The following is a 12,947-nucleotide window of genomic DNA, read 5'->3' on the forward strand; positions in this document are numbered from 1 at the left end:
TTCCCAGGCTAGGGGTCCAGTCGGAGCTACAGCTGCCAGCCTACACTAAAGCCACAGCAATGCCTGATCCGAGCCCCGTCTGCCACCTACACCACAGCCTACGGCAACGCTGGTTCCTTAACCCACTGAGCGAGGCCAGGGATCAAATCTGCATCCTTATGGACACGAGTCAAGTTCATTAAACACTGAGCTGCGATGGGAACTCCCTGAAGTGGGTTTTAACTTGAGTCCATCACTCTTTTTGTGGCTGCCTCACAAAGGCTTCCTAAGACTTATGTTTCTGATCAAGTGACTGCAGTGTGTCAGGAGGTCAGTGTTGAAATACATTTTTTTTCTGACATTAACTCTCACCTCTGACCAGGCTAGTCCCAAACTGTACATATTAAGCATATCCCTCCCTGCTTTGGAAATACCTTTTCTAGGGGAGAACTGAATCATGACAGCATTAGAATCACAGAATTATCTGGCCTGTTGTAATTTGTAATTTAAGGCTTTAGTGTGTCAGTGCTGAGAGTTAGTAGTGCTAATAGTTAATAGTGCTGAGAGTTCAGGTGAAATAGCACAGATTCTTTGCCTCAATTGCAGGTTCTAGTGGGCTCGTACTTGCTCTTGGGAGTATCATCAGCTGACACTTTGAGGGCAGCATGATTTTTTTTTTTTTCTTTTTAGGACCGTACTTGCGGTCCTAAAAAGTTCCCCAGGTAGGGGTTGAATCAAAGCTACAGCTGCCGGCCTATACCACAGCCACAACAACGCAGGATCTGAGCCTCAGCTGAGACCTACACCACAGCTCATGGCAACACCAGATCCTTGACCCACTGAGCAAGGCCAGGGCTTGAACCCATATCCTCAGGGATCCTAGTCTGTTTCATTAACCATTGAGCCACGATGGGAATTCCCAAGGGCAGTGTGATTCAAAGGATGGTCAGATCTGTGTAGCTCAGGCTATTTCTGGGCTGTATAGTTACACAGATTAAGAAAAGGGAGTTGGTGGCTGAATATCACCTTGAGAGTTGAACAGTAATTAACCTTATTTTTAATATAAGAAAGTTATTTCATTTGAGAACTGGAAAATGACCAGGATGTAGGTAAAGAGCAGTAATTATTTTACTGTCTCAAGACAATAGCTGGAGGGTACTGGAAAGAACGGAATGAACAGCCTGGAGTACAGCCTAAAAGTCATCACACTGGAGACCTGCAAAAACATAAGACTCTTGGCTCTGGTCCCGTGTGCTTGTCATGCTTAAGTCATCAACCAAAGGTAAATGAAGCAGCTTTTCTGGACTGCTGCAGGGTTGATATCTGCATAGGCAGATAATATTTCAGAGATTTTTCAACAGTCTTAAGACCTATAGGACTTGATAATCTTATTGCGATCTTGTATATTTTCTTCAAGTACATTAATTTATGACTTTCCTAAAGTCCTACAGAGGAGAAAATTGACTCTTAGGCTATTTCCCTCAAGCCACAAAACAGTCACCAACTCTCCTGATCTTCATCCAGTGAGTCATTTCCACTTCACCTTGAGGCCTGTGGTTACACTATGGGCATCTGTCTCTCCATCAATAATCCATCCCTGACAAATCACCTATCTTCCGTAGGAATACCAGCTGGGAGACTATTTCTCACCATTTTAAACAGCAAAAATGAAACTGTATTACATGCCAATTAAAAACCCCATGTCAATTTCCCAAGTATTAATAAACACATCACAATTCCCCCTATATAAATAGCAAATATATTGGATGTTAGTCACCACAGTTGGGGGGAAACCATTGCAGTGTTACATGGCACTCCCCTTGGACACTGCATCCTCTTCTAAATCTCCACAAGGAATTCTGTCCAGAATGTAACTTTTCCTTTTCCGAAACATCCATTTAAATTGCTTTACTGAGTTTGGGCTGTGTATGTATTAATGTTACCTCTAGAAGCAACTGATGGCAAACACGAATGCTTGGATGTTAAAAACCACAGGTCTGGAGTTCCCGTCGTGGCGCAGTGGTTAATGAATCCGACTAGGAACCATGAGGTTGCGGGTTCGGTCCCTGCCCTTGCTCAGTGGGTTAACGATCTGGCGTTGCCGTGAGCTGTGGTGTAGGTTGCAGATGCGGCTCGGATCCCGCGTTGCTGTGGCTCTGGCGTAGGCCAGTGGCTACAGCTCTGATTCAACCCCTAGCCTGGGAACCTCCATATGCCGTGGGAGCGGCCCAAGAAATAGCAACAACGACGACAACAACAACAACAACAACAACAACAACAACAAACCCACAGGTCTTCCGCAGGGAACTGTTAACTAGAAAGATGCCCTGCAGGGTCTCTCTGTTACGAACCTGGCTCTAAGCAAAAGAAATGGAAGCTCAAACCAGTGAAAGATGTAGTCATGCTTACTTCCGCATTGGGGGTTAACGCAAGTGTGTAGTTCAGAAAACCAAGGTTTCTCTGGCAACATCTTCACAAGGCCAGCTGGCCAAGGCCAGTGCATGCTCCAGCGTCACTAGGGAAACTGACAGTAAACATGGAACTTCCCATACAGTCTAGAGGTTGAAGGTATCTCAAGGAACTGGCAGCATTTAAGTGCTTGGACCTGCGGCAGAAGGTCTTCCTTCCCACTGTGTGTCTGCGAGGGCTCACTGGAGTTTTGGGTGGCTGCACACACAGGTGCAGTAAGGCTATGAGATGGCCAGTCTGAATCTTTGCCCTTCCTCTTCCAACTACCTTGCTTTCCATTTGCGTCCCAAACTCTCAACATCTCATTTTCAGTAAGTGAGTTTCTGTCACAGGATGCATCAATGTACAAACATACGGAAGTAAGCCTGTTGAGAACAAGCTGCATTGATGTTTACATGGACAGGGTGTACACACACAGATAAATAACTTTTTTTTTCAATGATTCCATGAGGTATTTATATTTATTGAATTTTTAAAATTATAGTTGATTTAAATACTAATTTTAGTTGATTAAGAGCTATCATAAATAAAAACCTCTTGCAGCGCTAAACTAAAAAGTGGTCCAGGAGTTCCCGTCGTGGCACAGCAGGAACAAATCCGACTAGGAACCATGAGGTTGCGGGTTCGATCCCTGGCCTCGCTCAGTGGGTTAAGGATCTGTGTTGCCGTGAGCTGTGATGTAGGTCGAAGATGCGGTTCGGATCCTTCGTTGCTGTGGCTCTGGAGTAGGCCGGCAGCTGTAGCTCCAATTAGACCCCTAGCCTGGGAACCTGCATATGCCATGGGTGCAGCCCCAAAAAAGATGAAAGGCAATAAATAAAGAAAATAAAAATAAAAACAAAAGTGGTCCAAGTTAGGAAGGAAGTTAAGCCGCTGGACTTGCTGTGTTTTACCTTTGTCGGTCTCAGCTTTTCCTTTCCTTACGAGGTCATTATTTGCCATGTTTTTTTGCCACCTAAGAAAAGCATGCGGGAAACACTGGAAGTGCTCCTGGAGCAAGGAACAAAGGCAGTGCCAGCCCCAGAGCAGTGGTGGCAGTGTGTGTTGTCAGATGCCACCACCCTCTGTCACATCTGCCTCTCCTCTTGACAGTGCGGCTTCCTGCTGTGGTGCATGGCTCCCAGCCCCGCCAACGGAGCAGACCTGCTCTACCAGCGCATCATCCGGCCCTTCTTCCTGAAGCACGAATCTCAGGTAGACAACGTGGTGAGTGACTTGAAGGACAAAGCCAAAGAGACGGCGGATGCCATCACTAAGGAAGGTAAGGCTCCGGGACAGCTTGGTTCAGCATGTGAGAAGACAAGGGATACACTGGGCTCAGATCGCAAGCCTCCTTACTTGTCACCCTGTCAGCTTTCCTCAGCCCCACACCAAGGCGTCTCTGGGGTTTCCTTACCCAGACTTTGCCTGATGCCTTCACTTTTCCCAACATTCTCCTGCTACACCTACATTTATGCATCATTCCATCAGCACATGAGGAAAAATGACTTTCCTGTGGTGAGTAGCAATTTTAGAGAATCATGCATTTATATCAGGTGCAATTGCTTTACTTCTCTTCAGGCTGAGACGCTTCACATGCTGCCAAAATTGCTTTTGTTAGTGGTCCAAGAGAATACCCTCTCTCTGAGCTCTCTCGATTCGTTCATTTAGCTGATCTTTATTTATTGAGGTGCTTAACATGTGACAGTCATGTTCACAGCACTGGACATGACAGGAAGCCAGGCGGACCATATGACTTGAACTTTACAGTGTTTTTGAGAGAGAGACAAATGCAATTAAAAAACAAGTTATGGTATAGTTAGCAGATGATACAAAGACAAATAAAACAGAGAGTGCCAGGGGCTGAAGGGAAGGTTACAATTTTAAATAGAGTGATTGAAGGACTCTTCACACGGTAGCTATACTGAGTCAGCTTTGAAAGTGTTAAGGGGGAGTTCCTGTCATGTGTGGCTCATTGTTTAACCAATCCGACTGGGAACCTTGAGGTTGCGGGTTCGATCCCTGGCCTCGCTCAGTGGGTTAGGTATCTGGCGTTGCCGTGAGCTGTGGTGTAGGTTGCAGACACGGCTTGGATCCCGCGTTGCTGTGGCTCTGGCGTAGGCCGGCGGCTGTAGCTCCAATTCGACCCCTAGCCTGGGAACCTCCATGTGCCGTGGGAGCAACCCTAGAAAAGGCAAAAAGATCAAAAACTAACAAACAAACAGAAAATGTTAAGGAAAGGAACCTGGGAAAGAACATTCCAGAGAGAGGAAATAGCAGCTGCAAAATCCAGGGATGGGAAGCTGTGTGATTGGAAGGGAGTGATCTAGAGAAGGAGTTGAAGGAGACAAGGGCAGAGAGGTTGGGGGCTGGAGCTGGAAGAAGGCAGATCAGGCCATGCCCTATAGGCTGTTGTAAAGGCTTTGATTTTTACTCTGTGTGAGATGGACTGCCCTTGGAGAATTGTTTTTTGGCCATGCCCTGAGTGTGGGGAAGTTCTCAGGCCACAGATCGAACTCAAGCCACAGCAGTGTCAGTGTAGGATCCTTAACCGCGAGGCCACCAAGGAACTTCCCATTGGAGAATTTTGATCAGAGGTCCAACATAACTTGTCTGGTGTTTGCACAAGATCACGCTGGCCGCTGTAGAGGCCAAGAATAGACTGAAGGGGACAGGAAGGAAATCAGGAGACCAGTTAGGAGGTTATCACAGTGACGTGGCTGGAGATGCTGGTGGTGGCGTGACTCGTGGTGGGTAGCAGTACGAGGTAAGAAGTCATTAGATTCTTGATATTTTTAAGTTAGTACCAGTAGGATTTGCTTATGGATTAGGCATGGAGTATAAGGAAGGAGGCCAAGCTTTCAGCCTGAACAGATGGAAGGACAGAGTTAGCACTCAGCTGGGGAAGACTGAGCATAACAAGTTTAGAGGGGGAAAAAAAGGCATTCGGTTCTGGACATAACTTTGTGTTGACTGGGTACATGGAGAAGTCTGCACAGCCAGCTGGATAAAAATGTTGGGAGTTCAGGAGGCGGGTCTGAACTAAGGGTATACATTTGGGGGTCAGCATACATAGACAGGATCATAAGCATGACACTGGGTGAGATCCCTAAGAGAGGGGATGTAGGGAGAGAAGAGGAAGTCCGATGACTGAGCCCTGTGGCCACCAATGTCTAGAGACCGAGGAAATGAGAAGCAGCCCAAAAAGTAGACTGGTAAGGAGTGGCCAGTTTAGGGGACAAGAAAACCGGAGACTGTGGTGTCCTTGAGGCCAAGTGAAGAAAGTGTTTCAAAGAGGAGGGGTGATCCGTTTTATCACACAATGCAGACAGATCAAGTAAGACAAAGGCTGAAAACTGACCGTGGATTTAGCAGTGAGGACGGCACTAGCAAACTTGACAAAACAGTTCACGGAGTGGTGGGAATGAAATCCTGATCAGAATGGATGTGAGAGATGGGAGGAAGAGCCCGAGAGAACAGAGGTTTGTCTTTTGAGACTTTTCCTGCAGCGAGAAGTGGAAGATTGGGGCTGTAACTAGAGGAAGGTAATGGGGTCCTAAGGATATTTTATTCTTTTTTGGAGGGTATACGAAACAAAGTAGCTTTGAAACTAACACGGATGATCCAGTAGAGAACAACAAAAGCAAAAAATCTGAGCGAGAAGGCGAATTGCTGGAACTCTGTCCATACATAGACCAGAGCAAATAGGATCTAGAGAACAAATACAGGGATTGGTCACAGGAGCCGGAACAGTTGAGAATTACAGAAGGGAAATCAGAGTTTATGGATGAGGAGGCTGGGTGGTAAACTTAGAAAGAAGGTCAACCAGGAGAGGATGGGGAACGAGGTGATGGAAAGAGGAGGTGGTATGAAATAGTTATTTAGGACCAGGGTTGGCAAGCTTTTTCTGTAAAGCTTCAGATCATACTTTGGTTTTTACGGGTCATCAGATCTCTGTTGCAACTACTCAGCTCTGCCGTTGCAGCGTGAAAGCAGCCAAAGGTACCATGATCATCAGTGAGTTGACTCCAATTTGCTGGCTCCTCCGAGAGAGTGGACTGGATCAGTGTCCTGTGATTGCCAGGGAGTATTGAAGGCTTGCTTGAGGTTTGTGCTCATGAACTTACCTTGAGCCCAGATCATGTTTGAGGGGTTTTTCCCAGCCTTATTTCCAGCTACATGGGTGCAGTTTTGAAATAGATAGAGAGTTGTGTCCAGGTTGATTTCGTTAAGTAGGAACTCTGAAGTGAGAGTAGAACTAAGTAGTGGCTAATGTTTGATGATGGAATTTAAACTGGGTGAGGAGGGAAGTGGCGAACAGCAAAAACAGTCACAGGGTCGATGGATGATACAGCCAGGTGGTCGGGGGAGAACTCGGAGGCAGGATGAGAGAGGGGGTGAGCTGCCAAGACAGGTGATGGTGGAGCGGAATGCTGACACTGCGACTAGGGAGAGGCTGCCCATACTGGTCATGACAAGGATGCTCCTGGGTGGGCTGGAGCAGTGAGGATGGAATGTAAAGGTTCTTTGAGGGGAGGAACTAGGAGGCTAACACATTGGAAGAACATTGCAGTCACTGATAATCAAAGTACAACTGGTGCTCGAGAGTGATATTTAATTTGGACAAAGGTCAGAGAGGAACAAGGAGGACCAGTTGGAACGATAATCTGACAACATGAGATTCGGAACAGGGCCATGAAGTACGAGACCGCGCTTTCCAGACCTGCAGACCCAGTAGGACCAGGATCACAGATGGAAAAAACAGCGGGCACTTGAGAAGCCATGTCATCAGGGGAAAGCCAGATTTCTGTAAAAACAACAAGATCAGGGAAACAGACGGAGAAATGGATGATAGAGATTTTGCTGATGATGGGTCTTAAGTTCCAGGGCACTTAAGAGTTTTAGGAAGTAGAGAAAGTGGGCCCAGAATTAGGGATTTTCAAACAAGAGCTCTACCGGAATGAGGAAGTGGGAGATGGGAGGGGACCTGGCCCCTGGCGAGGGAGCTCCCCCAGACAGTCCCCAGCAGCATGGCTGTCCCAGTCGTGATGTGTGGCATGTCCTCTCTTTCCTCCCTCACCGACCGCTCTGCTCCGACTCCTGCTCTGGGCACATGCCCCAGTCTCCTTCAGGACCTTGTCTATAGTCTTAAGTTTGTCCTGAGGTGTAGCCCTCACAGCCACCTGCTCCGAGATCGCCTTTTCCTCTTTAGACTCCCTAACTCTTCCTCCCTGCTCTTGGCCTGACCAGCGTCTTCCAGTGATGTCACTTCTGTCTAGTTCAGCCACATCTCTCACCCTGAGATCTCAGTCCTCTAAAATCCAGTTATACTTTAATATGATACATTCTTGAGCACAGTTGTGAGGGTGTTCCTATTATGGCACAAATCCGAAATAGTATCCACGAGGACACAGGTTCGATCTCTGGCCTTGCTCAGTGGGTCGGGGATCCCGTGTTGCCATGAGCCAAGGTGTAGATGGTACACATGGCTCAGATTCTGGTCTGTGGCTGTGGTGTAGGCCAGCCGCTGTATCTCTAATTCAGCCCCTAGCCTGGGAACTTCCTTATGCCATGGGTGTGGCCCTAAAAAGCAAACAAAACAAAACAAAACAGACCATGGTTTCCGAGAATGAAAGTAAAATGAATTTAAATGCTGACACATTTTGGATTCATATCGAAGTTTCTGGATTCTCCAAAAAGGACATTTTTACAAAGGGCTAGTTAAGAGAGAGGCTGCAGTGGTTTTTTTGGTAAACTGTGTTCAGTAGTTTTCACTGAGTGGAGGAAGAGCAGCTGTTGGGCAGCTGGTGAAAAAGGAGGGGCCCCTGGGCTCCATCAGGAACAGCTGCAGTGTGTGGAAACTCAGGAGGCCCTGGAGGCCCCCAGAAACACCACCCCCCACCCCATCACACAGAGCACACTCATTCTTACAGCACATTCCAAGCCACTTGGTAACTAGAAGGGTACAGCTTAGTTCCCCCCCGCGGTAGGAATATTTTCTTGATGAATGCAGCACCTTACCAGGAACTTGAAGCCTTACAGCACACCCTTCCCATCATACAAGGAAAGGGTGGCACAATGAGAGAAAGTAAATATGCATATAAATATTCCATCATTTCTTGATTCAGGGAATGATGCTTTTCTTTGATTTTTGTCACCATGGAATAGCAAGCTGACCCTATTGTCATCAGATGGGGACAAAATGACATTGCACAGGCGACTCCAGACACAAACCAGAGTTCCTGGATTGTACAGAGGAACACTATATGCCCAAGGAATCTCTGCATCTTGTGACACTTAAAGGAGGACAGAGGTCAGGTGGCTTAGGTGACAGGTCACTACCAGGGGGCTGGGCCAGGTAACCTTCAGGATTTATGCTAATGAGGTCTCTTGTCCAGTTCTTGGAAACTCTCCTGACCCTGCTCACAGACCTCACTGTGTTCTCACCAGAACCTGAGTCATCCAAGTTGTTATCTGGTAGCTCCACGAGGCATAGAGCCAGCCTTGCAAGCAGCTTTGATAAAATTTTCTTTCCTCTTCACAGCCAAGAAAGCCGCCGTGAATTTATTGGGTGAGGAGAAGAAGAGCACCTAAACCACTGGCTGGATGAAAGCTTCCTGCTCTCCCTGTACCTTCCTATTAGAGCTCGATGTTATATTAGGAACTGTGGTAAAATAATTTGAATAATGTTGCCTTGGAAACATTTTTGATATATATAAAAAAAGGAATATGTTGTAAGATTTTTTGCTTACTTTTACTGTCTATATACATAGGGACAGTGTCCAAGTTTTTGGAAAGTAGATTTTGCCTCTGGGTAGGAAAAGACTTATGTTACCATGTAGGAAATATGAACTTCAAATTAAATTATAATATCCCATGGGCCTTGTACTTGAGTAGGCTTTCTGCATGCATTTTCTCTGTACTTATATTTTAGGACACTCTTTCGGTTCTACTTCATGTAATGTGCAATTTTGTAGTAAATGTTTTAATGTATCTGTGCGTACACACACATGTGGGGAATGTTCCTGTGCGCAGATGTGTGCAGATGCCCACAGGGAGTGCCTGCCAAAGGCTGAAGACTCCCTTGTGCTGGTGTGATCTGCCCAGTAACACTCCAGAAAATGAACACCAGTGAGTCATGTTTCAAATGAACAGTTAATTGATAAATGAGGCAGAACGGAAGTTGGCCTGGTTGCGTTCCTAACACCATAGCAGCTGAATACCAGAACAGCTTTGTAAAGCAGTCGTTTGAGTGGCAGATGGGGAAATGTACACACACGTTACCACTCCCAATTCGGTAGAACTAGTACCATTGTCTTGTAGCTTTTTAAAAACTGGCTGATAAGCTTGATATTCGTCTGCTTTTAAGATGCTATAGTGGAAACCATCCCCTGTTTCACCTTCATAGCCAAGCAACATGTTGGTTTAGTCTTGTTTCTTTCCCAGGCTCTTTTTAAACAGTTTAAGGAACATCCAGAGACTTCCCCACCTCTTGTTATATGTACATTCTTGTTTATATTGTTAGCAACTAGAGGCTAAGGATGTCACCAGGCTCGAAGAGCCATTCTGGGAGAGGAAAGGAAGGATGACACGCCCCATCATCTGGCTGGCAGTGGCTAAGCCAAACTGCCTTCACCTTCTTTCCTTGGCCTGTAAGGTCTAGCACCAGAGGCTTCCCTAGTTTACAAGTCAGAATCATTTGTAGTCCATTTCCTTGCCTGCATCTCCATGCTTTGTTTTGATAATCTGCATATAATGTCACTAGCCTGATTGGCCAAATAGCTTATAGGGATCTTGACAACTTGTCTGTACTGGAGAATTGGAGCTTTATATCAGCCATACTACTAGGATCCTTCTGAATTGGACTATACTGACTAAAACAAGAGTATAACAAATAACATAATTAAATATCCAGGCCTGTATATTACTTTTTAAAGCAAATAAAGATGATTTGTTGTCTTGCAGATAACAATTAGGTAAAATCATAATGATGTTTTATGATGTAAAAAATATCAAACCAATGAAAAATCAGGGACAGTATCACCCAAATATTATAATAATATGGATGAGGACATTTATTTTTTCCAGTGGGGGAGTGTGATGATGATAAGGCAGCTTATTAAACTTTATTTTAAAAAATCAAAACTTTATTTTGTCTTTTTGAGGGTTGCACTCACGGCACATGGAGGTTCCCAGGCTAGGGGTCTAATCGGAGCTGTAGCTGCTGGCCTACACCACAGCCACAGCAACGCAGGATCCAAGTCGAGTCTCCAACCTACCACAGCTCGTGGCAATACCTGATTCTCAACCCACTGAGCGAGGCCAGGGATCTAACCCACAACCTCATGGTTCCTAGTCAGATTTGTTTCTGCTGCATCACGACAGGAACTCCATAAAAAATAAAAATCAAAACTTTAGAAAGCAAACAGAATTAGTTGTTATTAGAAGAATATCAAGCCTTAGATTAAAGGGGGAAGAAAAAAGGACCTCTAGGAATAGTTAAATCCCTTTCCCCATAAAAAATTCGTTTCTTGATGTGAAAAAGTATGAAAATTAGCAACTTCTGGCATGGAGACTATATAGTCAGATTGATAGTATACAGAATATGTAACTTTTTGTATGCAAAATATCAGGCAAGATGGGGAAGCAAAAAGTTACTGTTGCTCTTAACTACTTACAGCCTAATAATCAGTTTAAAAACTACTATAGAAAGAAAATTATGCAGTTTTTTTTTTAATCACCATAGCTTTCTCTTACAGTGCATTCTCTAGGAAATTTTACCTTTTTTTGGCAGTCATAATGTACATAATATTAATGACAGAAGTTATGAGTTGAAAATTCTATCTCGGTTTAGATTTCCCAAATAATATATTGCCATGGCTAGAGTATTTGAAAAACTAATTGAGCCTGTGTCTAGCTATAAGACAAGCAATTATTTGTACACAAGTACTGTACTGGGGATATGTAAAGTTAAAGAATGCCTACAATAATTCTTCTCCTGCTTAAAAGCTTCTGATTGACAGTCACTGCTGCTCCAGGGAGTCTTCTATCTACAGCCTGAAGGAAATGAGCATAGCCTTTAAAAGTTACCCCCTCCTGAAGATGTGATATATATTAAATGGAAATGGATGAAAATAAAATTCCGTTATCTCACTGAGCTGTTATATTTCATGTTATTTTATGGGGCTTAAAAAAATCGAGAATAATTTAAGGAAAATATTAAGTAAATACAGATAAATGAACCTTAAACACTGATGTTTATCGACCCCCATTCCGTACTTGGTCTGTAATTTTCCCCTGATGGTAACCACCTGTCATAGGAAAAAATTTCTCTAAAGAAAACATAGCAACCAAAAGGTTTCTACCAATAATTAGCAGAGATGTAGAGGAAACCTAAGTTACTCTTGACCTTTGAATAACACGAGTTTGAACTGCATAGATCCACTTACATGCGGATTTTTTTCGATAAATACATACTACAGTACTGCATGATCTGCGGTTGATTGAATCTCAGATGCAGAACTGCAGCTCCAGAGAGCCAGTTACAAAGCCACCTCTGGATATTTGACTGGGAGGGGTCAGCTGTCCAGCTACAGCAGAAAGCAGGAGGTGGAGATGCTCTTTTGCATGGGAAGGAAGGGCAGTGGCTGATGGGGGACCATGGGCTTGAGGTGGGGTCAGCTGTACTGCTTTCTACTGGCATGATGCATTACACACAGTGTCACATAGCTATTAGTTAGTGTTATTAGTGCATGTATGTATATTTTGATGTAGTCAACACCTCTTATATGTGCCTCCAAATCATTCTGTACTTTAAGAAGAGACCACGAAAGGAAGAACTTGGGGTTTTATTAAAAATGCCTATTTCTGGAGGGTATACTTTTTTGGTCTGCTTTATCTCCTACAGCTGCTTATACAGGTCTGTATGTCTGTGTTTCAAGTAACACAGTTCACATTCTTAGCCATCACATAGTACAGTTCTGTATAATCCAGTGGGAGAAAGTAGGTATATTTGAAAATGACCACGATTATAGGTTTTCCTGGCTCCTTTCTACAATATTGCTTATGAAATCTCTTTGTAACTCACACCTCAGAGAATTAAGAGCAATAACGAGGTTCTTTGGTCAAATCAGTGGTTCTCAAACTTTAGTGTGCATCAGGATTTATTTGGTGGGGGGAGAGGAGCAGGAACTGGTAAAACAGATTGCTGGCCCCATCCCCAAAGTCTGATTTAGGAAGTCTGGGACAGGGCTGAAAAATGTGCACTGCAACAAGTTCCCAGGTGCTGCTGATGCTCCAGAAACCACACTTTGACATAAACCTGCTCGGTTAGGTTAATGCTATCTTTACGCTTATCATACAGACAGGTTTTCAGGCCTGGCCGCACATTACAATCACCTGAGTAGCTTTCCAAAAACTACTGGTATCTGGAGTTCCCGCTGGGGCACAATGAGATCAGCTGCATCTCTAGAGCGCTGGGATGCAGGTTCCATCCCTAGCCCGGCACCATGGACTAAGGA

The 12,947-nt window shown here is 44.7% G+C and overlaps 1 protein-coding gene and 1 long non-coding RNA gene across 3 annotated transcripts in view; both read left to right on the forward strand.

The window, feature by feature from the left end:
• REEP5 (receptor accessory protein 5) overlaps positions 1-11,580 on the forward strand; it is a 39,534-nt gene extending 27,954 nt beyond the window's left edge. The window contains exons 4-5 of one of the 2 annotated variants that reach the window (XM_003480887.5): positions 3,541-3,709; positions 8,972-11,580. In XM_003480887.5, coding sequence (XP_003480935.1) covers positions 3,541-3,709; positions 8,972-9,021 — 219 coding nt within the window. In that variant the 3' untranslated portion in view covers positions 9,022-11,580. Of the gene's footprint in view, positions 1-134; positions 2,265-3,540; positions 3,710-8,971 lie in introns of those variants that run through there. The other variant, XR_014838563.1, reaches the window with a different exon arrangement.
• LOC146405678 (uncharacterized) lies at positions 1,850-2,984 on the forward strand. Its single transcript, XR_014838579.1, has 2 exons — positions 1,850-1,974; positions 2,272-2,984. It is a non-coding gene; the product is annotated as an uncharacterized LOC146405678 (long non-coding RNA).
• Positions 11,581-12,947: the final 1,367 nt, after the last annotated feature.

The sequence above is a fragment of the Sus scrofa genome, chromosome 2 (assembly GCF_054392235.1).
Source record: "Sus scrofa isolate SSC_HxYL_T2T_F1_AM1 chromosome 2, Sscrofa_HxYL_maternal_Yorkshire_Landrace_v2.0, whole genome shotgun sequence".
Lineage (NCBI taxonomy): Eukaryota > Metazoa > Chordata > Mammalia > Artiodactyla > Suidae > Sus > Sus scrofa.